General features: G+C 38.2%; 2 protein-coding genes across 9 annotated transcripts in view; one reads left to right on the top strand and one right to left on the bottom strand.

The window, feature by feature from the left end:
* Nucleotides 1-17606, bottom strand: part of ARFIP1 (ADP ribosylation factor interacting protein 1) — a 174040-nt gene extending 156434 nt beyond the window's left edge. The window contains exons 1-2 of one of the 6 annotated variants that reach the window (XM_016423169.2): nt 17218-17605; nt 2570-2643 (exon numbers count right to left, since the gene is read on the bottom strand). In XM_016423169.2, coding sequence (XP_016278655.1) covers nt 2570-2641 — 72 coding nt within the window. In that variant the 5' untranslated portion in view covers nt 2642-2643; nt 17218-17605. Of the gene's footprint in view, nt 1-2569; nt 2644-16892; nt 17067-17217 lie in introns of those variants that run through there. The other 5 variants (XM_056802775.1, XM_056802774.1, XM_007496231.3 and 2 more) reach the window with 5 other exon arrangements.
* The window catches only part of TIGD4 (tigger transposable element derived 4), a 44499-nt gene that overhangs the window by 6034 nt on the left and 13412 nt on the right, over nt 1-25053 (top strand). The window contains exons 3-4 of one of the 3 annotated variants that reach the window (XR_008912915.1): nt 4626-5868; nt 8883-9185. The exons of 1 other annotated variant lie outside the window; for it this stretch is intronic. The gene's annotated coding sequence lies outside the window, so the exon portion shown is untranslated. Of the gene's footprint in view, nt 1-4625; nt 5869-8882; nt 9186-25053 lie in introns of those variants that run through there. One more of the 3 variants, XR_008912914.1, reaches the window with a different exon arrangement.

Here is a 25053-nt window from a genome sequence, read left to right as displayed (position 1 = left end):
CTGATACATGTTTTTCCCGCATGATGTCTTACAAGGAGTACTCACCTCAATATTTATAGGTTGACTGCATGAAACAGTATTTTATATCTATACAATGATTATTCTTTACATAAAGAATAGCTTAGGGGGCATCTGGGTAGCTCAATGGATTGAGAACCAGGCCTAGAGACTGGAGGTCCTAGGTTCAAATGTGGCCTCAGACACTTCCCAGCTGTGTGTGACCCTGGGCAAGTCACTTGACCCCCATTGCCTAGCCCTTACCACTCTTCTGCCTTGGAATCAATACACAGTATTGACTCCAAGATGGAAGGTAAGGGTTTAAAAAAAAATTTTTTTTTTAAAATAGCTTAAATTTATCTAGACCTTTAAGTGTTAGAAAATTTTTACCAGCAGTACCACTATGGAACGTAGTTGCTGCAAGTATCCATTTTTGTCAGATAAGGAAATAAGGTAGAAAAAGATGAAGGGACTTGCCCAGGATGACAGTCAGAAGGGGAAAACAGGGCTTGCATTCAAGTCTCTCCATATTCTTTCAGGGTTCCTTCCATGAAAGAAGGACACAAATTGCCAGTGACTTGTGTATGGTGATATGGCTGAATACAGGGTAGACTAAATTTCTGTGATCATATTACAGAAACATGCAGAGAAACAATGATTACTCTTCTGGATTTTGTTGCTTCTTCTAATATGTAGTGTTTAACCTGCATAAATCATTATAAGCTAGGTTTTACTATCTCCATAGTACTAGGAAATCCTCTGCCTTAACACCTGCCATGATGGTTCTTCACACATGACAGATAAACAATATCAATTCATCTGTTGATGAAAGAAGTAACTTCATGTTGCATTTATGGTTTACCACTGAATCTACTTCTCTCCCCACAATGCTCAAGCTACTTCTTTATTTTGCCTTGCTTTGAACCTTTTTTTTAACATACTCATCAGACCTACTCTGGTCACTTCTTGAAGTGGGCACATTGAAAAGTACAGCTGAAAAGAAATGAAAACTATTAAGTGCTTGCCACATGCCAAAAATTATGCTAATTCAGAACTAGAGCTAGATTTCACTGCAATAAGGAATTCCTGGATAAGGAAACACCCTTCATGTTTCTCTGAAATTTACTGAATCTTGGAGAATTTTTTAGCCCAGGCTTTCCTAAGTCCAAGGCCAGCTCTCTGTACGCTAGGCCACATGGCCTCTCCTTCAGGGAATAAATATATAAAAGTAAGAGATTGGTATTACTCTTGAGAAGCTTACATTCTTTTTTTCTCGTTTAAAAAAAAAAACAACCTGAACTTAAATGTCAAATGAGTACACACATGTAGTAGAACAGAAAATGGGGGTTATACATGAAACTGTGCCGATGATGGCACACATAGGGACTTGGATTCTAAGTAGAGAGACAACTTATACAGGGGAATGGCAGCCAAGGAAGAGTCATCAGAGAAATCACAAAGACACCATGGAACAAGAGAGCAGAATATTAAAAAAAAAAAAACATTTCTAAAGACAATGGAAGCAAAAGAGGCAGAAAATCAGAAGAATTTTTGGCAGATCCTTAAGAAGATGAGAATACAAGGAGTGCAAGGAGGAAAGAGCCAAGGAGCTGAGCTTCTCTCCATCCTGGCCTCTGTTGTTCTTGTCTGGAGAGCTGACTTGACAGCAGCAAAAGAGAGTAGAGATAAAGACACAGGATCCTAAGGCTTGCACACACTCTAAGTCCTGTTAGTCTGAACATACTATCTAATGACTCAAGTGAAAATGACCTGGATCCTGATTCATTGGATAACACGTGACCAGAAAATCTTATAATTATTTTATCCAAAAGGCCTGGTGAGTTTTGCCAACTTTACATTGTGGGACCATATTTAACTATGTGGCTCCAAAACACTGTCAGGTGATTCCAAAAGCCAGGTAACTTGAATTCCACTTGGTATATTACAATCATTTAGCCCTGCGTCTCACATGACAGGTCAGAGCTGGAAAGAGCCTTAGACGCTAGCTATGTAAACTGGGCCTCAATCTCCTTATCTCTAAAATGAGGGAATTGGGCAACAGTTTCTAATGTCTCTTCAAATTCTAAATACTTCAGTCAAGTTCAACCTTTGTTTTAAATAAGGGGAAAGAGTCCCAGGGAAGTGAAATGACTTCATGGTAGAGTCTGGCTCAAATCTAACCTAGACACTAGTAGTCTTATGCAAGAGGTGCTGCTCAGAAAGCACTGATTTGATTGGAATATAATATAGTTTCTTTTTTTTTTCTGTTTTGATGAACTAGAAAGAGTACATTTATTTGGTTCTGGAAAATTTTATTTGGATTAGTCAATTTAGAACAATTTAGATTCTTGGTTACAAGAATCATTCTTTCCCTCCACTTCTCCCATCCCTTTCCATAACTGACGTGCAATTCCTCTGGGTTTTACATGTGTCTTTGGTCAAAACCTACTTCCATATTGTTGATGTTTGCACTAGGATGATCATTTGGAGTCTCTATCCCCAATAATACCCCCTCGACCCATGTAGTCAATCAGTTGTTTTTCTTCTGTAATGCAAAATATCACCCAATCACCTCAGAATCCTGTTCTTCTGTAGCTGGATTAGAAACACCAAGAATTGTGGAATCATTGATGGGGTCGGACATTCCTAAAAGTGAAATGTTTTGAGTATTCATTAATTATTTAGGACCCAGAAGAACTCTGTTAGATCACCAAGACTATATGTAAACTTAAATATTTTTCCTAAACCAATCATTCTCCATACATCAGAAAGTATCATTTCTTAATTAACTACTATTTTTATATTAACTTATGATTATGAGTTGTGAAATAATTCAGAGCACAATTTGTGCTTCATTAGTTGAATACTGGCAAATAAAATTATTTTTCATGTCATTTCATCAACAGAATATATTTTTTCCTTTAAGAATAAAAAATGAATATTTTACCAAATTCTGTACATCAAAGTACAGAATTTGGTAAAAATATCTAATGTATTTTTATTAGAGTTGAGAAAATTGAACAATGAAAAATTTATTACAACACTCTACATGCTTTAAATATCACCATTACAAAGATTCCAACTTTAGATACCAAAATTTATGTATTAATTCAGCAGTCTCAGCCTTAGGATTATGGACTCCCCATCCCCAAGACACCAACAAACAGTAGCTTCCATTGCTGGAATTAGAAATGGGATATTGGTAGACATTTCCTAGTTGTGTTATCTTGGGCAAGTCACTTTTTCCCAACTGCCTGGCTCTTAGTGCTCCTCTGCCTTAGAACCAAAACAAGGGTTTAAAAAAAGAAAATAGGAATGTTGGGATTAGAGGTCTGAGAGAAGTGAAAAGCCAGGGCAGAGGTAAGAAAGTAGGATGGGGACTGAGGGAAAATAAACTTGAAGTTGGGATTGGTAAGGTAAGGGGAGAATTAAGGAACAGATAATACATAAATTGGGGTAAGGGAATTGTAAGGAGAGGATCCAAGCAATAGGAGCAGGGTAGGGTTTTCCTTTCCTTCCTCCATCCTCAGCTTGCCTCACCATCCCTTGAAGGCACATAGGCTAGAGTTTCCACTTCTTTCTCCCTTCTAGGTCTCCTAGGAATCAAGCCTAAAGGAAAAGGAAAAGAGCAGCAGCAGGGGTCATAGGGGGCTTTACAAGGTTGGCCATGTGTCTTTAGCAACTAGGACAAAGAAAAGGGCTGGACCTCCTATAGTAGCAAAAAAGAGAACAGCTGCCAATCTGAGGGACTGGGGTGGGGGTTTGGAATCGGGAAGATTCATCTTCATGAGTTCAAATTTGGCTTCAGACACTAGCTGGGTGATCCTAGGCAAGTCCCTTTACTCCCTTTACCACAGTTCTCACCTATAAAATGAGTTGGAAAAGGCAACAGCAAACTATTTTAGTATCTTTGTCAAGAAAACCCCAAATGGGATCCCAAAGAGTCAAACATGACTGAAAAATGGCTGAACAACAATCAATCCTTTGAAGAGACATTTTTAAGTTGAGTTCATGTACTGGAAAATATCTGTACCTAGTCTATTAAATTGATCTTCACAATTAACAAAGACATAACTAATTTACTGTTGCCCAAAGAATAAACAATGTTTAAAGAAATTCACCGAAGGCCCTAGAGGTTCTAATTCTTCATCTCTAATACAATGTATCCAAAAAACTCATCAACTCTCTCTCCCCAAACCACCATCTAGAGCACCGTCATTCTTCTAGTCACTCTGGTCCACAAACTCAGTTATCAATTCCTCAGCTTCTCTCACCTCACATATCCACTCAGTTACCAAATCTAGTTTCAAACTCCAAAACATTCTTCTTACAAAATCATTCCTCCACATAGTTTCCAACGTGATTTTTTCTAAAGCACAAGATTGACATTGTGATTCCTCTGCTTCTCACTGTTTCAAGAAATAAACCCAGATTCCTGTTCAGTATTTAAAGTTCTTCAGAATCTGGTGCAAGTCTATCTTTCCGGACTTATCACATATTACTACCCTTTGCACATTCCATGGTTGTTTTGAACTTTGATTTCCAAAGAATTTCTTATTTTCAATATTTATGTTAACCTTAATACTAGTTATCTTCCTTTCCATATTGTTACTCCACAATACAAAAAGAACCAGAAGGCAAGCCTCTAATGCATTAAGTGGATCTTCTGTGAAAGGCTGATCAAAATTGATGAAAAAGAATTGCAAAGAAGTTATGATACACACCAAAATCTTCCATGAGGTATTTACAACTGTCTACAGTCTGGCTCCTCTTTGTTTTTCCAGCTGGACTTCCCACCCCTTTCCTCCTATGAGCACCCAGGACCTAGACAGACTGGCTGATTTACTATTCTTTGTACCTAAAAGGAATTCCATCTTTCATGTCCATGCCTTTGTATAAGCTGACCTCATTCCTCCAGTGCTCTCTCTTCTCTGTCCCACTTTCCAGGTTCAGCTCAAATGCTACCTCTTAACTGATTTCCTTTGGTTGTTAATGCTCCCTCACTTGAATGACTATGTATGGATTTTATTTTTACTTATTTATGTTTTGTTTTCCCTGGTGGAATGTAAGGGTTTGAAGACAGGGACTGTTTTGTCCTTATCTTTACTTGACAGAGTCCTTGGTCCATAAAAAGATGTTTAATAAATGCTTGAATGTAACTGGAGAGAAGGCCCACAATAATTAAATTATTGATTCTTGACAGCTGAAGTTCATGAAAGTAAACCCAAAGCCACAGAGTTATTATTAGGTGCTAGGCACTGCTTCATATGAGAACAGAGTGGGGTGTAAGAATTCCTGTCATTACCTACAAGAAAAACTGATAAAGATGAACAACTTGAAAATGACAGTTAAAATGAATTCTCAAGTCCTTTCCATAGCTTAGGGTATTAAGTAACAGTGCCAATTAACTGTCTCCATTGAAACAGAGAAACTCTCTGCAAGTCCCATGTTTTCCCTGGTATGGGTTTTCTTTTCATCAATCCATATCTCAGTGCCTCCAAATCTTTCAAGACTAGTTGAGATGATTGCTGTCCACATGTTCCCAAAAATCTTCGATAGGGAGATTTGCCTTGGGCAAACAAACACAACTGTCACCCAGGTGGTCTATTTGCTGGATCTCTGTATTCCCCATGTGACAAACTCACCTCCTTTTCTGGGCATACATATCCTAAGTAAGGTTTTTAAATTCTAATTCTTACATGTGAACATCAAGGATCAGGTAGGACAGTCTGCTCCTACCTTTTTCTATTGTCCTCCTTGGTCACAAAATCTATACTTTCCCTTTAACACAATCTAGTCTGGAAGTATATCTGGAAACACATCACCAAGAGAAAACTTTCTAAAACAGAAGCTATCTCCTTCCCTTTTAAGGTAACATTATATTATATGCAGGGATTCTCAAAGGTCAGAAAAATACTTGAGCATTTGCTAAAATAAATATATAATATAGTATATAATATAGTGCTAATAGTACAGTGTGCACTTCAACTTGCTTTTTTTAATAGTACTGATAATGTGTGCTCTTCTAGTCTATTCTTTTAATAAACCAATATGCATTCCATACAAATTATATTAGAACTACAAGAACTACAATAGAAACCATATAGTCAAACTCCCTTATTTTTCTGAGAGGAAATTTACAGGCTGACTGGATAGATTAAGGAATAGAATCTGTGGTCATGCAAAAGATGGACACCTACTAAAACCTATACGGCATAGCTTTACCATGACTATAATTTAGTACCTACAAAGCTATTTATTTTTTGTTTAAATTTTTAAAAATTTAATAACAAATTTCCACATGAATTTTCCAAAGTTATATAATCCAAATTGTCTCCCTCTCTTCTTCCCTCCCCCTGCCCAGAGCTGGCATGCAATTCAATCTGGGTTATACATGTATTATCACACAAAACATGTTTCCATATTATTCACTTTTTTAAGTGAATAATCTTATAAAACTCAAGCCCTAAAACATATGCCCAAATAAACAAGTGATTAAATCATATGCTTCCATCTGCATTCTTACTCTAATAGTTCTTTCTTTGGAGGTAGATAGCATTCTTTGTCATAAATCTCTCAGAATTATCTTGGATTATTGTATTACTATAAGCAACAAAGTCTATCACATTTGATCATTCCATAATATTGCTGTTACTGTATACAATGTTTTCCTGATTCTATTTATTTCACTCTGCATCAGTTCATGTAGGTCTTTCTAGTTCTTTCTGAAATCATCATTCCTTACAGCACAATGGTATTCCATCACCACCATATACCATAATCTGTTCAGTCATTCCCCAATTGAAGGACATCCCTTTAGTTTTCAATTCTTTGCCACCACAAGAGAGCCAAACCTATTTCTTTTGAAGCACCAATATACATACAGTCTGATAAGTTTCTGTGGAATACAGTCTAAACACAAGTCTCTCATCAAAGATTTTTTCCAGGTATAAAGAGCATTGATAGGGCTAGTTGCAACTAAACTTCCACATTCTCAAGTCCCATGTGTGTGAAAACAAAACAAACCAGGTTTTGCATACACAGTCAGGTATTTAAAGCAGAGTTTTGTTTGACGGATTTTAACACTTAGAGTATTGAACTGACATCTAAAAATGTTATTTCTATTTTTTCATATGGTGATTCCTGTGTTTCTATTCAGTTAATCTACTTTCCAATGCAGAATCTAAAATTATTTTGGGACAAGCAAGGACTTCTTATAAATTCAAGTCTCTCAAAAAAATGGGATATATTGTATGTTTTTATTCAATTGAACAAATATTTATTAAATACCTACTAAGTGCAAAGCGCCAAGCTGGGTGCTGGGGATACAAGGACAAAAACCTAAATAGTCCTTCAAGTAGTTTCCATTATACAGGAGAAAGTATACACAGAAATAGAATACAAGAAAGAAAAGTACACTAACAACCAGCAGGATTTGGGAAGGCTTGAGGGAGGAGGTGGCAGCTGAGCTAAGTCTTAAAGACAAGGATTAGAAGTAGTAGAGATGAAGATGTGCAGTCTTGGGAAAAATTCTGCAAATGCACAAACTTGGAAGATGCTGAATATAGGGAACAGCTAGTAGTTTTGTTTGACTAAGATGTAGACTGTGTGAAGGGAAGTAGTGAGAGTTAAAACTAGAAAAGGCACATAGAAGCTGGAGTTAGCATTTTTTTCTTAAAGGAGGTTGGGGAGCCACTGAAAGTTTTTATATCAGGGGGATGACATGATCAGACTTGAAGGAAGGCAAGAGGCAGATAAGGAGAGAAAGAATTCCAAAGATATTAATAGCCAGTGAAAATTAAGAAATAGTGTCTTCTGCAAGGAACAACAAGGAAGCTACTATCAGTAGATTAGTGAAAGGAAGTAAAGGTTAAGAAGACTGGAAAGGTAGGAAAGGACTAGTCCTGAAGGGCTCTAAAAGATTATTTTATATTTGATCCCAAAAATAAGAGGGAGCCACTACTATTGACTGAATGTGAAGGGCTTGAGGGAGAGGACATGATGAGACTTGTACTTTAAGAAGATCAGTCTGATAGCTGAATAAAGGATAAACTAGAGTGAGAAGAGACTTGATGTAGGGTGGTCAACCAGCAGGCTACTGTAATAGTGAGTTGACAAGAGCCTGAATGTCAGAGAAGAGAAGGGGGTATATGTGAGAGATGTTAGGAATGTAGAAAAGACAGCACTTGACAAACAAATTAGATATGTGGAGTAAGACAGGGAGGAGTAAGACACCTTGGGTGGAAGCCTGGGTAACTGGGAGGAGGATGATATCTTGGTGGTGCCTTGGACAAGTAATAGGAAAGTTAGGAAGAGGGGACAGAATAGATGCTTAATAAATCTAACTAAAAGAATGGATTCACAATACCATCATTAATATGATGTAACCAAATGCCACCAAAATCTTAATTAGGCTATATCCTTAGAACTCTGGACATAAATGTCTATAAGTATTGAATTTGAATATGTCAACTATTAAGAATTGAGTTTAAGTATTTATCTCTCTTTTCATATGCTGGCCACCATTCTAGATGATGTGGCAAACATTGGTTTAGACATCCTATTTACTTAATAGTTGATATATTCCTAGGTATAAGGAAATCAGTTCTGGTGTGGGAAATGAAATTGGCTTTCCAATTTTCCAATGTTGAAGAATGGTATTTGTAAAACTGCTTTTCCGCAGCGCTTGTTGCTATACTTTATCACCTTTGCTGCAAGACTAAGTCAAAGAACTAAAACAGGAAACAGTGACTTTTATTCAGGTTGGGGTGTACTAACCCTTCACTGATAAAAACCATTGCTGGTTTCACTTTTAAAGGCAGCAATCATGAATGCTGAGCTAGAAGGTAAAGTAACAAATCATTTTTTTCTTCTCTTCTTTCCAGGCTTTTAAACTGGCCAATAATCTGAAGTGAGAGAGAATGAAACTCATAAAAAACCAAGAAAGGTTTTTGGAGAAGGGAATTTTCTTGGCATGATGAAGCAGGATTAAAAGGAGAAAAAATCATGCTTAAATAGATGCTTTAAGAATTATGTTTGTAACAGACTAAAGAATAAAAACCCTCCACAGAAAATAATGGATCCTGCAGCAATATGGATTTCTTTCCTTCCTCTAATTTATATTGTGATGCTCAAGCATTATATTATAATTATTTACTAATTACCTTTCCCACACAATTAAGCATTTTACTACAGAGATTGCTGTTCATGATTTCATGTTAGTCTTGCCCTCTCAAATTCATTATAGATAGATACATCTTATAATTCTTTTCCACTTTCATAGTACAGTTCCAGGAATAAAGTAAGCACTCAATAACTATTGATTTTTCAGATAACTAAGAATAATTGCACAACTCCTTTCCCCCTATGGAATTATAGTGATTTTTACATATATTCAAAGATAGCACACTGTACTAGGAAGAGCCCTGGGCTTGGAACCAGGAGACCCAAATTCACTTGCCAAGTTCTGACATTTACTGCTTGTGTGACAATGGACAACTCATGTAATTACTCTGAGCCAGTTTCCTCTTCTTTGAGATGTGGACAATAATACTAAATATCAGCTATTCCACAGGATTCTGAGAAGAAAACACTGCTAAATTGTAAAACACTAAAAGCTAAGTTATCATTCTAATAGCACAGAATCTAATTTTCAGTAGGTACTTGACAATTTGTTCAATTCAACTTGGGGGAAAAAACATTAAACATTTAATTCAGAAACAAAAGGAATGTCACCTAACAGGTAGGCTATAAAACCAAGTTAATAATTCTTCCACTTATTCACAAGATGTCGTTTCTACCTTTGTTTCAATAAACTGTTATCTCCCACATTTTTTCAATATTAAAAATATATCACAGAGGAACTAAACTCACTCATAAAAAGGATAGATTACAAAATAGAACCCAGCAATTTGCTGCATACAAAAAACACACTAAAAAACCCAAGATACATAGAGTTAAAATGGTTTATCAAATAAAATGAATTTATGTTTCAGGCAAATCCAAAAATGCAAGAGTTACAACCATGACCCCACAATTTTATAACAAAAAGAGATAGTTAAGATGTCAAAGAAGGAAATTCCACTATGCTTAAAGGTATCACAGATAAGAAATGGCAGCATTCACTAGAAAGGACAGTAAAACAAGGATTATAGATGACTTTGGTACATTTCTTTTTTAGAGGTTGATAAATCTAACAGAAAGATGAATGTGATAAATACAGAAATACTTGTATGAACAAACACAAAGTGAACTAACTAAAACCAAGAAAATAATGTAACAACAACTAAATAAGTCAAAAGGAATGCTTTGAAATCATAATGGTCATGCCTGGCCCCAAAGGAGAAATTTGAGGAGAAATCTCTCTCTACTTCTTGGCAGAGGTGAGGAGAACACAGGTGTGAATACTATAGTGGTTAGTTTTGTGAACCCCTCCCCCCTCCCTACCCCTGGTTCTCAAAAGTGGGGTCCCTGGATCCCTGGGGCTCTCTCCTACCCTTTCAGGTACACTGCAAGGTCAAAATTATTTTCATATTAATGCTAAGACATCATTTGCCATTTTCCTTTTTGTCTCATAAGCATATGGAGTTTTACAGAGGCTACATGACCCAGGCTTAAATATATGGCTACAGACATGAAGAATGAGTTAATAACTCAACTGCAGAATTGTACCTTTGCCTTACAAATGGGTAAATTTACAGCTGTAGCTGGACTTAGCTATCTATAAATTTCATTAAACATGCTAAAAACTAACGAAGATTTACTTTCTTAAACATGTGACAGTAAATATTTAAATAAAAAACATGAACTAAAGGGGACAAATGACAATGACATTTCATCAACTAACTAAAAAATAAGAATTTAAACCATTTTTAAAGTTGTAGTAATTAAAACAAAAATACTCAGCTTTACATTTCTTCATCTTGCCAGTGAATCAGAAACCAAAATGAGAGAAAACAAAGATCAAATTAAGTTTAATTCTGAACCTGAATATTTTATTTACTCATTTAACAAATATTCATTCAGTTCTAATTATAAGCAAGACAGAATGGGGGATACAGTAATGCATGAGAGATTCCTGATTCATTAGTATAAACACTTGTTCCTCTAATTAAACTAAAAGCTTCCCTTTTCTGCTAAAATACTTTCTAAATAATATAGCATTTTAGCTCAGAGATAGGATTAATTTACAGGTAAACTGGGAACTCCACTGGTCCTAAATTGCCATTATCTCAGAAATCCCAAAGGTAGAGATTCTCTATATAAAGGACGAAAGGATCTCAAACAATATGAACAAGGAAATTAAAAATCACGAGCCAAGGTTCTTGGAAAAGTCACCTGGACCTGCTTCTTACTTTCAAGAGGATAAATCTTCAGGACAAATTATTGTCCGCTCTCCAGGGAGCCGACTGAACAACTTCCCATTTAGCTACTCCAGTTTTTTAGCACCATGCCCAAAAGTTTATTCTTATGTTCAACTAACCTCTCTCCTGTTTTTAACTATAAATGCCCTTTGTATCTCAAATGACAAAAAAAAAATCAAATATATGTTTTTGAGAGATTGCCAACAATAAATCAAGTATTCTCTTAGCCTCTGTCAGTAAGATAAAAAAAAAATCCCAATTCTTTTTAATGCTTCCCCTAGGAACTTAGTTTCTATCCTTTTAATCATCTAAATTGATAATTCTAAAAATTTCCCCTAGCTTTTCATTAGAATGTTGTCAATTGATAAGGGATAGACATGAGGTTCTTTGAAGAAATTACAAATCATAACTATAAAGAAATCTGACTCATTTCTAACAAAACATATAAGAACGGACAAACGTCCCCTTCAAAATTATCATTTGGCTGCACACTTAATCCAGAGATGGCACCATGCTTCAAAACACATTGAGAATGATACATGTAAAACCCAGTTAAATTACTCACTGGCTATGGGAGGGGGGAGGGAAAGAATGCAAATCATGTAACCATGGAAAAATATTATAAATTAATTAATTTAAAAAACATATTGAAAGTCAATTACTATTGACAGTGCCTTCTGAATCTGCTATACATTTCTTTGAATATTCTCAATAACAGCTAATTTTCAACTCTGACTTTACCAAGTGTAGTGAAATAAGGTTATGTATGATCAAGCTGGAAAATACTGTTTTAAGTTAGGATGGAGAGAGAGAGTGAAAGAGACAGAGAGTCTGAGAGAGATTGAGATTATAAAGTAGAAAAACTGATAACTGATAATCCCATCTGTCTCATGAACAAGTTTTGAAGGCAGTTCTAAAAGAGGAGTTTGCAAGACTATAGCATTACAATAATAGTAAAAATGTATATAGAGGAGGTAGCTTGGTGGTTTAGTGGATTGAGAGCCAGGCCTAGAGATGGGAGGTCCTAGGTTAAAATCTGGCCTCAGCCACTTCCTAGCTGTGTGACCTTGGGCAAGTCACTTGACCCCCACTGCCTAGCCCTTATCAGTCTTCTGCTTTGGAACCAATACACAGTATTGATTCCAAGATGGAAGGTAAGGGTTTAAAAAAAAATGGTATATAGACCCTAAGGTGTAGGGTGTCTATTCTGATGAAGACAAATATCCAATTCTATTAACTTTTTAAAAAATCCACCTCGTTACTTTAGAGTCATACTATGAAATCAACAATCATCAAACTTCATTTTTACATCTGAGCACTGTCAATAGGGCTAAATCAATAGCTGTGGGTTAACTCTATCAGCCCTAAACACAGCATATAGAAAAAGGAAAAATAAAGAAGCTAAGAGAGAAGAGAAAAAGAGCAGGGAGAGAGAGGAAAGATACAGAAATATGGGAGAAAGAGTATGCTGTAGGTGATGGACACAAAAAACTGCCATGTTAATCAATGACATCCAAGCCACAGATTGTTTAGACTATAAGAATATATAAAAGACGGTCTATGAACCTTTAGTCATTTTTAATGTTATCTCAATTATTGATTACCTTTTTTCTGTTCATGTATATCCAACCAGTGATCAGTTCTAGCTTCTGAGTCTTTTTGTCCTGCACTCTGCCTATACTTACAACCTCTATGTGTCATGTCAGTTTTTCTACCAGTGGTACTGTGCTCCACCAAGAATACTTCATTATTTTTTAAGTACTCTCTTAATTTATCAAGGTCTTTCTGAATTCTTCCTATTCCCAAATCCAAGCTCCTACAAATCTATTACACATATTTTTCATCCCCTTATATCCAGGTCATCAATAAAAATGTTGCTTGGACCTTGAACCAATCCATGGGACATTTCAAGCCATGCCCCTAACTTAATTACCTCAAATAACTAACTTTGGGTGTGGCCTTCAAATCAGTTGTTGTAAACCACAGGATAGTATAGTGAAGACCATGCTTTGCTAATTTCTTGATGAAAAGATAGACTTTTAGAATGGAAGAGTATCTTAGAGGTTATCTTTTTTTTCTTAAAAAATTTTATTTAATTAATTTCTTAGAGGTTATCTAGTTGCTATCTCTTCAATTCAAGACTATTCTCTTAATACTACTGACTATGGGGTACTCCTATAACAAGGCAGTTTACTTGAAAAATTGCAAGTTGTTAGATGGTTCTTCCTTCGGTTGGTTGTAGTCTTTCACTCGGTATCAAATAACTCTAATTTCTCTTCTACATGATTACTGAAGACTATTATCATGAGACAGCTAGGTGTTGTGGACTGAATGTGTGTTTGGAAATTAAGTAAAACTGGGTTCAAAGCATACCTATAACAATTGCTAACTGTAGCCATGGTTATATTATTTCAACTCTGAGCCTGAGTTGTCCCTATTTGTAAAATTAGGATAAAATATTTAGAATATTTATATAATATCGTTATTGAGGTTCAAATGAGATAATGAATATAAAATCCTGTTAAGTTATTAATGGGATCAACAAGCATTTATTAAATATCTACTCAGTGCCAGGTACTATGCAAGAAGGGAAACATTTGTAAATCCTTGTTTTCAAGGAGCTCATAGTTTAATAAGGGAGACAACATTCAAACAACTATGGACCAACAAGATATATACTGAATAAACTGGAGACAGTTTTTTAAAGATGGCCCTAGCATTAAGGAGAATTAGAAAGGCTTATTGCAAAATGTGGCACTCTAGCTGAGACTTCCAAGAAGATCAGGAAGCCAGGAGGTGAAGAGAGGAGAGTCAGTGAAAAGTAATGGAGTGGGAGATGGAGTGTTTTGTTCAAGAAACAGCAAAAAGATCAGTGTCACTAGGTACTAGAATACATGGAGGGGATCAAACTGGGAAGACTAGAAAGAAAAGGAATATGCCAGGTTATGATGGTTTTTAAAAGTCAAACAGAAGATTCTCTATTTGATCTTGAAGGTAACAGGGTGTTACCAGAATTGACTGAATGCAGTGGGGCTAGGGGGGGGGGGGGGAAGCTCACTAGGTCAGACCTAAACTTAAAGGAATTTTAGAAAGATCAGTTTTGACAGCCAGGTAGAGGATGAACTGATAGGGTTGGTGAAGGGGCAGAGATGGAGGTTATGGGGAGGGGAGGAAGACTTGAGGCTGAGACCAACCTGCAAGCCAGATGTGAGATAAAGAGGTGATGACCCCAAGTTTTTCTTCAAGTTCAGAATATCAGTTTCCCTTAGCAGAATCTCCAATGACATGGTTTCAAATCCCTTCATCATCCTGGTCATTTAAAATTCGGCACACAGAACCGAACATGGTATTCAAGTATCATTTAACTGGTACAGAGTACAATGGGACTATCATTTCCCTTGTTCTGGACACTGTACTCTATTAAAGCAAATGATCAAGTTAGATCTGCAGATTGCCACATCAAGCTGCTGATTACTGAGCCTTTGTCAAACAAATCCCATCTTTATTCAATGAACTTTTGATTACCACTTATTCTTTCCTTGTTTTTTTTTCCTGATTTTTTAAACTGAAGTGCATGACTTTACAATTATCTTTATTAATGCTATGAGACAGAAGAAAAATACTACCATCTATTCCTCTTTACTTTTGTTATGTATGATTGTAGAAGGAAATTAAATTGGTCTGACCAGATGCTTTTCACAAAACTTGTGGGAGGGGATGCTGGCCAAAAGAAAGTATTATTCTGTTCTTAGGTTAAAGGGTCTGGTAACTCATCAGAGAAGACAAGTTTCCAAAGCAAAACATTTCAAACTTCAACTCCTCAAATTCATTCATTCATTTAATAAGTGGTTATTAAGCACCTATTATATGCTAGCTACTTTGCTAGGTGTTGAGTATCCAAAAAAAATTTTTTTAAATAGATGCTCACCCCCAAGGAGCTTATATTTTCCTCAATAACAAAGGGCTATCACACCAAACTCAATAAACACTATTATTAGTACTAAAACTTAGAAGGCAAGAAAATAGCCAAATGGAAAGAGAGCAGAGTAGTAAGAAAGGGGATGACGATGTGATGACCAAGCTTCCAAGAACATTCTTTTAACCCTGTCTAGAAAAGCAATGTTTCCGCAATACTAAACCACAAGATACAGCCACAAGAAAAGGGGAAATGGAAGTAGAAAGTTATAACAGCACATAAACTTATATCTGAACAGTGCCTTACACAAAGAGATGTTTTGGTAATTATCTGATAACCAAAAGCACACTTCCAAACCCCCTTAACACACCCCTATAAGATCTCACAGGTAATGCTTGGGGAACCACTGATAATAATGCTTAGAAAGAAATCTCAAAACCAGATAAGTAACTAAAAAGCAAATGACAAATTTCCTTTTTTATGAAGGTAGAAAGATTTTAGTCTCTAAAGTTGTAAAAGATCTCTGTAATTTCATTTTCTTGGGTTCAAGAGTTTCTATTGTCAAAAATGTCAGTCAGAATCAGAACCTAAAGCAAACAACTACATCAAAGGAAAAGTAACTTAAACTTACTAACCTCAGAGAAAATGTACAGACTGAATGTTTAATACAGGAATAAAAGCCCTTTCCAGGCACTATTAGATTTCTGAGAAGAGAAGGGTTAAAGAAACATTAGAACTTGAAGAAAGGTTTTGAGGTAAAAACAGCCCTAGCACATATCAGAGGGGGCTGTCATGAGAAAGGACAATTCCATTATTGTTGTGACCTTAAACACAATGGACCTAAGCTTACAGTAACCAATACTAATACAAAATGCTATATTAATGCAATTAAAAATTAAAGCTTGATCACATCAATCCAGGTTTTTCCAAGAAAAACCATCAGCGGTTTTTTTAAACGAAAATCTGAAATGAGTATATAAAGACTGAGTTTTAAATACATTCAATTTAACTAATAAAAGAAGGGGAAGGGAAAGTACTAGTGTACCTGAAATCTTAAAAGTGGTTTGGAAGAACGGTGGGAAGTGACAACTACTACAAATTCAGAGATCAAAAAGAACATAAAAGCTGGATAAAGGAAGTAATCTTTTTTTTTTTTTTAATGAAAGGAAGGGAGTGTCTAGGAACTACAGGAAAAACTAAACTCTTTTCCAAGATAAGTAAAAAGTAGTGAACAGGGTAGAGAAAAGTAGACAGAAGCACAAAAAAAAAAAGAAAAAATCTTGGTTCTGGGTGCACTCCTTTGACATCACCATCTTCTTGCAACAAACACATCAGCTCCCATATATTGAAAACCAAATGGAAAAAGTTTCACACGGACCCATCTAGTCCTCCGGCTGCCAAACTGGAGTCATTTCGTAGAAATCTCCGGGCAGCCAAATGTAGGGCGTTGTACAGACTTTATCAAGTTCCAGACTCACTTTCCCCTTACTTTGGGAGCAGGGGCGGAAACATGCAGCAGGAGACAGAAAGGAAGAGGCGAAGAGCAGAGGCCACCCCCCGTCAAGAAGCCCCAAGATCCGGCCCCTTCTTTCCTGCAAGTGTCCAAAGCTCCTCACCCTGCATTCACGGCCGGTCAGAGGGAATGCCGGTCAGAGGGAGCAGGGAGCCAGTCCCGGTCCCTCCAGGACCCGGCGGGAGCTACGCACCGGCAGGGAGGAGCGGCTGGAAGGGAGGATTGGGGATCCAGTGAAGGAGGTCAGCGCAGGGGCGGGCGACGTGTCCAAAGCCCGTGACCACACCCCCGGCCGCCACCCCAGAGTAGGGGCCGCCGCCGCGACTCTTCCCACCACCGGGGTGCCCAGCTCGCGGGCGGATAGCAAAAGGAAGAAGTGAAGGGAAGCAGCTGCCCCGGCCCGGACCCAGTTCCCGCCCTTCACGCACCTTGAACCCGGGGGAAGGTGGGTCGGGAGCCCCAGTGGCTGTCCCCAACTGCGACTTCCGAACTACTAGCACAGCCCTTAGCGCCTCCTGGGGTCCCCTAGTCCCGAAGAGCCAGACCTGGAGCTGCGGAGCCGGAAGTGAGGAGACCGGAAGCCACGTTGTCCCTGGCCCTGGCCCTAGCTGGCCTCTCTTTCGGGTTCAGCCTGGCCCCATGAGAGTCTCTATGGTGACCACACCTCCTGGGTCGGGAGTCACACTCACTCCTCCTTCTCCCTATTCCCACCCCTCCCGGGTTTCCCTAGAGGCGGTGGCCCAGTTTAGGCCTCCTCCTCCTTCCCCCGCCCTTCCAGGATGTCTCCCGCCATCCCGCTAGAGGCTCCGCCCACTCCTCATTCCCTCTTTCCACCCCTCTCGGGTCTCCCCAGTGGCGGTGGTCCCTTTCGGATCTCCCAGCAGGGGAAGCCCCGCCCACTCCTTCCCTCACCCCTTCGAGTCTCTAAGGAAATGAGGCCCCGCCTACTCCTCCTTCCTCCGCCCCTCCCAGATCTTTCCTGCTCTCGTAGTCTGTCTCTCTTGTCTTCCTCCGCTCATCCTGGGTCTCCTCATCCCCAAGCGGCGGCCTTAACAACCACATCCGGGGACCAGCTGAACTGGTGTTGGCCTAACGCATCCAGGGAAACCCCGCCTGCCTGCTTGCTAGGAAGGAGACCTCGCTGGCAGAGCTGGGGACTGCGCAGCGCCGCCTGATGCCGCGAAGCGGGAGGCACCACCGCGGCCCGGGCAGGTGTAGGGGCCAGGGGCCAGGGGCCAGGCGGGAAGGAAGCCCCGCCTCGCACCCACAACACCACTGGTCACCCTGACACTCTGTGGATGTCTTCCCATTCTCTCAGTCTGAGCAAGATTGCATCCTTCTTCCCCTGCCTCCTTCCCCTCCCTGCTTCCTGGGGTCATTTTAGAGATAAGGAAACTGAGACAATAGAGGTCAAGCGACTTGACCACGGTGACTCGGGTTGTAAGCATTAAGGCAAAATTTGAACCCATGTCCTCCAACTCTTTTCTCAGTGCTCTTTCTATTTTTATCATCATTCCTTTGATGAACATTTATGAAGCATTTTCTTTAAAAAAAAATGTAAACCCTTCCCTTCCATCTATGAATCAATACTATCTATTGGTTCCAAGACAGAAGAGTGACAAGGGCTGGGCAATGGAGTTTAATTGACTTGCCCAAGAAAACGTTTGAGGTAAGATTTGAACCCAGAATCTCTTGTCTTTAGGCCTGGATCTCAATCCACAGAACCACCTACCTGCCCACTTTGAAGTAGATGTGGAAGTGGATGCTGAACCTACGGGCAGGAAAGCCTGAGTTAAAATCTTTCTGAAGTGGGTTGAAATGTCCCACAAATCCTGGCAAATAGCTGTATACAATCAAAAGAACCTAGAAACAGTAACTAGTTGATTAGCATGGGGCTACCTTTCATATAAGACATATGAGTTGCATAGATTCACAATTACTAGAAAACTCTTCACATCAATCTTTAGACATAACCTAGGTCCCTAGTTGGGGTGGAGGAGTGTCTCTGAACAGCAAATATACACTGTTCAGTTTCCCAGTCACACAAGATTCAAACAATGCTCTATTGCCACACTCACTGCTTTTCTTGGCGTCTGCAGAGAAAAAAGCAAAATTTGACCTAAAGTTTCCCTGGAGTATTTAACATACCATTAGCATGCTATTTATATTGAGGTTTACACCCCCTGAGTGGACAGAGTAAATCATGGGTAAAACTGCACAGAACAAAGTAGACCATGGGTAAAGTGGCATCAGATCTCTGGAGACACAGGGAAAACTGCCCAAACAAATGACCCCTTCCTTTACTATCAAGATAAAAAGCATTCCTGAGAACCCCAACCCCATTTTCTCTTAGCTTTTACTCTTTTACACACTCTTTACTCTCTCACTTTCTACTTACCACAACCTCCTCACCTTCATTACTTACTATACTAGCTATTCTGTTACTATATTCTCTTATAATAAAAGATTATTACCTTGAGTCATCTTTCTTTGAATGAGACCCAGTAAGCATTAGTTCCATTATTTCCTCAGACTCTCCCTAGCTGTATGGCCCCAGGCAAATCTCTTAATCTCTCTGAGCCTTATTTTTCTCATCTGTAAAATGAGGATAATAATTGCACTGACTTCACTTCATCTCATTTTGATGTGTACAACCTGGGTCTTCTTGGTCAAGTGACCGAACCTTTCCACTTCAATTTCCTCATCTCCTTGTGAGGCTGAAATGAGAGAACATGTAAAGATCTTTGCAAGCCTTCAAACACAATAGAAATACCAGCTACTATGATGTTATGCATTTGTGGGGAAGAAATATGAACAAGTCATTAAGTAAATATGAAATATATAGAAGGAAATTTGGGTGGGGCCACTAATAAGTATGTAAGAGGTGACATGAGCTGAGCTTTGAAGCAAGAGATTCTGTGAGTTGATGACCGTTCTAAGGCACAGAGAAGAACCAGTTGCAAAGGAATGGAGATGGAAAGTGGGAATGTAAGGGCAGCTGGGTAGCTCAGTGGACTGAGAGCCAGGCCTAGAGAAGGGAGGTCCTGGGTTCAAATGTGACCTCAGACACTTCCCAGCTGTGTGACCCTGGGCAAGTCACTTGACCCCCATTGCCTAGCCCTAACCACTCTTTTGTCTTGGAACAATACATAGTATTGATTCTAAGGTGGAAAGTAACAGTTTTAAAAAAAGTGGGAATGTCAACCTAGGAAGGAATGCCAAAGGGTTATAATGTGAAGTGCACCTGAACAAGCAGGCTGGAACCAGATAATGTTAAGTCTTTACATTTGTATTTTATCTTAAAGGCAATAAGGACTGACCAGAGATTTTTAAGTCATCTTTATCAAACCTATACTTTGGGTTTGGCCTCAGTGTGGAGAATGCATTCAAGATCTGTTTTCTTGTTGTTTGTTTTCTGCAGATAAGATTTGCTCTTCTTTTAAGCTGTACATTACAGAGATCTTCACATAGTCATCATTTTAGAGCTGGAAAGGATCCTAATATTTTAAGCTGGAAGTTTGGCTAATCTCTCAGTCCTAGGAATTCCCTTTCTATTTCATGCCTCTGCCTCCATTATTGGTCTCTCATACTACATTCTCTCTCTCATACCACTTTGGGCAGTGGAATGAGCCCAGGAGTTAGAGAGTCAGAATCAGAAAATTTGGGCTCCAATCCCAGCTCAACCATTTGTAACCATGAGGCAAGTGACAACCTCTCTGGGCATAGCAGTCTTCATCTGTAAAATGAGGAGGTTGAACTACATGGCCTCTAAGGCCTCTTCCAGCTTTAAATATATGGTTCTGTGCCTACCACAGTATCTACTGTATCTCTTCCCAAAGGTATAGTTAGGAAACAGCAACTGAGAAACAAAAAACAGACTCTAGGCAAGTCAGGTAGATTAGGTGTCTCTTTTAAGTTGGCAGTGGAAAGGAAAAAAGGGACTGAGATTCTTGCAGAAAATGGGCTCTGTTTGCCATACATTTTTAGTTTACATATTTTGGTTCTATACCTTCCCTCTCCCACCCCCACCCCCACTATCAGGGATATACTTGATGTTAATTTTAAGCTAATTTTACTTGTATAAAGGTGCAGGGGAGCTAAGGTGAATGCATATAATGTGTTTACTCATTTGTTTCACTCCAATCCCTCTTGCCTTCACTCCATCACCTTTGGAGGGAAGACCTTGCCACCTCTGAACTCTTAAAATTTTTTATCTCTTTCATCTTCACTCCTTTCCTCTCACATAAAGGGTAGCTGTTAAAAGTCTATTTTGCCTCTCTATTTCCATAGGCAAACCATATCTTATCCACCTGTTAAACTCCCTCACATCCTGTGAAGAATTTTAGTTCAGCAAGGTGGTATAGTAGATAGAGCATGGGGCTTGGAATCAGAAGATTTTAGTTAGAAACTGGCCTCTGACAGTTGACTAGCTGTGTGTCTCTGGACAAATCACTTCACCCTGTTTGCTCAGTTACCTCATCTGTAAAATGGGCTGGAGAAGGAAAAGACAAACTACTTCAGCATCTTTGATAAATGGAGTCACAGAGAGTCAGATATGATTGAGCAAGAATTCTAGGCCACTTTGGGAGGGGGTAGGAAAGAAATGGAGTAGAGAGGGATCATGAATCATGTAACCATAGTAAAATATTCTAAATAAAAATTAAAAAAAAGAATTCTAGGCTACCAAAAATATGTTCAATGTCTACTAGACCTAACATTCCTATTCTGCGTTACTGCATGCCTTCCCTTACTGAGAGCTGTAGCCCCAAACTCTTGTTTGTGTGAGGAGTTTGTCTGAGGACAGGTAGATCTGTTCTGAAGAATAGAAATCATCACATAAATGTATGACAGCTTATACCTAACCAGCAGCAACAATGTCGTTTTCAACAGATTCTACAGCCTGGAAACATTCTGTTATCTTTCAGTCAGAGAAGAGCAGGAACTTAGTAAAGGCATTTAGTTGATTACTTAAGATTCAAGAGTGGTAAACCAATGGCTCATTTTAACTACCAGTTAAAAAGTGTATATACTGCATTTCCTAGCTGTGTGACCCTGGGCAAGTCACTTAACCCCCATTGCCTAGTACTTACCACTCTTCTGTCTTAGAACCAATACACAGCATTGATTCTAAGACCAAAGTTAAAGGTATTAAATAAATAAATAAACAAATAAACAAACAAACAAACAAATAAATGAATGAATAGATAAATAAATAAATAAATGAAAGGTGTATATATTCAATGGTGTGAAAAAAGGGAGCTTCTTGGGCTAGAATAAGCAATTCAGGTTGAGTTTGTTTGGTAGTTTAGGGGATACTACTTCCTTTTCCTTATAAAGTCTAAAGGGATAGGGGATGAGAATAGCTGATTTTACTTAAGTTGTTAGGGTATGGATTTTACTCTTAGGAATGTGGACTGGTGCTTCAGTATTTTGTACATGAATGAGGATTTACTTAACCAGTTATTAGGACCAATAGCTTTACATTTAATGTATTACTAAGATTGACTTACCATAATGTATTAACAATGACTTCTTCCAGGCAGAAGTGCTGGTGCCTGAATTTTCCAATTTATTAATCACCCTTGTGCAAGGTGCTGTTGTGGGCGCTTTGTGAAATTAATCTCTATACCTAGCACTATTCTGTATAAGGTATTGCAAAGGATTAACCCTGCCTTGATCAGTACTGTCTCAGGGGAAATTAGCATGCTAGCTGATTTATGGAAAATAAAGGCAGCTGCTTTTTCACTTGCTGATGGAAAATAGTGAAATTCTCTGCAAGTTCTTGCTGCTACTATGAACCATTCCCTTAGGGATAGTGGGTACAGCTATTGCATTTCTTTGTTTTAGGGGGAAATATTGGAATAACTGATGAACCCAATCTTAGCCCTAGCTCTGCTTATATCTTTTGCCAGGACTTGGGTTCTAAGCTGGCTGCCCAGCAACAAAAAGATCCTACCCACTATCCATCCTGTTGGCATTAGTGTTTTGGGAGAGATGGAAAGGAAATGAAAAGAAGAACTTCTTCCCTAGTCTTTGTGCCAAGGAATGGTCACCTGTTTGGTTTTTTAAAAACCTCCTTCATTTTCCACTGGGACAGTATTGGCCATTTACTCAGCTTCTAAGAAATGCTATCTCTTCCTTCCTTTCTTGAAGTTGGACACGGTTGTTCACCCTGATTTCTGGGGCTCAGGTAACCTGTCTTTTTATTTAGCGGCCCGGAAGGAGACAGGATGAGCGGTTGGGGAATAGCATTCTTATTTCTGCTTGAATGGGGGTAAAGTTGAATGCAGTCCTCTGTCTGCTTTTCTGAGACTGGATACTGCCTACTACTAATTAGTATTGATTGCTGAGGCAAGGACAATAGATGCCATGTTAGGTGCTTTTGTCAGATTCTTCTCCAGTATAAAATCACTAATGATCTCTTCTAATTTTTATCACTTCTAATCAACAACTCCCTTACATAGCATAGTAATGCAAAATGTAATACTCCAGTTTGCAAAAGGAATCCTCTTAGTAGAGTGGGAGAATTGTCAAGTAATTAAAGTAGTCATAAATATTTTAGACATGGACTATAGTAACATGTCATGTTTTAACAGGACTTGGGGGGGCGAGTTTCTAGGGCATTGTTTATTGTGTTTCTTATATTGAAACAGCAAATTTCATCTTTCCAAACGAGATTAACTCATTAATTTTGAGTTCTTATTGGGGAGTGTTTTTCATAGTAAGAATGTACAATATTATTGTATTCTACACACAATAGACAATTTAATATACAACAAACAATACAATAATAAATACAAAATGATTTGTATAGTTCTTTAGAGGCAGCTAGGTGATTCAGTGGATAGAGCATTGGGCTTGGAGCCAGGAAGATCTGAATTCAAATCTTGCCCTAGACACTTACTAGCTGTGTGTCCTGGTGCAAGTCACTTAATGCCTATTTGCCTCAGTTTCTCATTTGTAAAATGAGAACACACTAGAGAAGGAAATGGTAAACCTCTCTACTATCTTTGCCAAGAAAACCCAAACAGATCATGAAGAACTGGACTAAATGACTAAACAACAAAGAGTTCTTTAAGGTTTTCAGGACACTTTCAATGCTACCTTATTTGAAGTAGGTGTTATTACTATCTTCTTTTTACATACAAAGAACCAAGGCTGTGAGAACTTCTGATATAACCTGAATCACACAGATGGTAAATAGCTGAGGCAGGATTTGAAATCAGTATTTTCTGACTAAAAAGTCTAGCATTTTATCTACTATAATACCTCTTTGCCACAAAAATAATTTTTAATGCTAAATTTTGTTCTCATTTTTGTTGACTACTAGAACCAAAAGGGTTAAGGAATACTGCTTGAATTAGAGGATCACTTATTATATATGGTGTCCTCCTCCCCCCCCTAAAAATTCCAAACCTAATAGTACCCTCAGTATAAGCAGCATTGAGGTTTGGACTAGTAGGACTTCCTGGCAGTGCAATAATGGATTTAAAACTTTTTATATTAGTTTCAGGGGCATAGTATTAGAGGAGCAACAGACAAATTTGGAAGAGGAGTAAGTGAGGAAGAACATGGACTCTATTTTTATGAATTTTTCAATTCCCAATATTTTTTCCCCTACTACTTTTCACCCTTCCTCCGTAGGGGGAAAAAAGCAAAACAAAATGTCACAAAGAAGCATAATTACAAAAAAGAAATCCCCTTGTTGGCAATGGAAGAATAGATCTCTAAATGAATAGTAGGTAAGATATATATATATATATATACATATATATATATATATAGAAAAAGCAGTTGGAAGAAAATCCAATATCTTATTAGAACTATCAAGGAGTATTTAAAAAGGTATACATATATGCATGTATATGAAGTTTTATCTTAAGCATTACCATCAGTGATAGAATAACTTCTTATTTGTTTGGTCAATGTCTTTGTTTTCTCTTTCTGGGAGTGAAAGCTACCTTAGCCTTATATTCTTTTTTTCTAACAATTAGATGTTAGCTCCTCTTATATGAGTGCAGATAGGTGGTGCAGTGGACAGAGTACTGTGCCTAGAATCAGGAACTCTTCCTTTGTTCAAATCTGACCTCTGACACTTCCTAGCTGTGTGACCCTAGGTAAAGCACTTAACCCTCTTTCCCTCAGTTTCCTCATGTATAAAGTGAATTAGAGAAGGAAATGGCAAATCACTCCAGTATCTTTGCCAAGTAAAACCTCATATGGGATAGAGAAAAGTTGGACACAACTGAATTAACAACAAAGCT

The sequence above is a fragment of the Monodelphis domestica genome, chromosome 6 (assembly GCF_027887165.1).
Source record: "Monodelphis domestica isolate mMonDom1 chromosome 6, mMonDom1.pri, whole genome shotgun sequence".
NCBI classification, from domain to species: domain Eukaryota; kingdom Metazoa; phylum Chordata; class Mammalia; order Didelphimorphia; family Didelphidae; genus Monodelphis; species Monodelphis domestica.
This window is presented reverse-complemented; position numbering and strand designations above follow the sequence as displayed.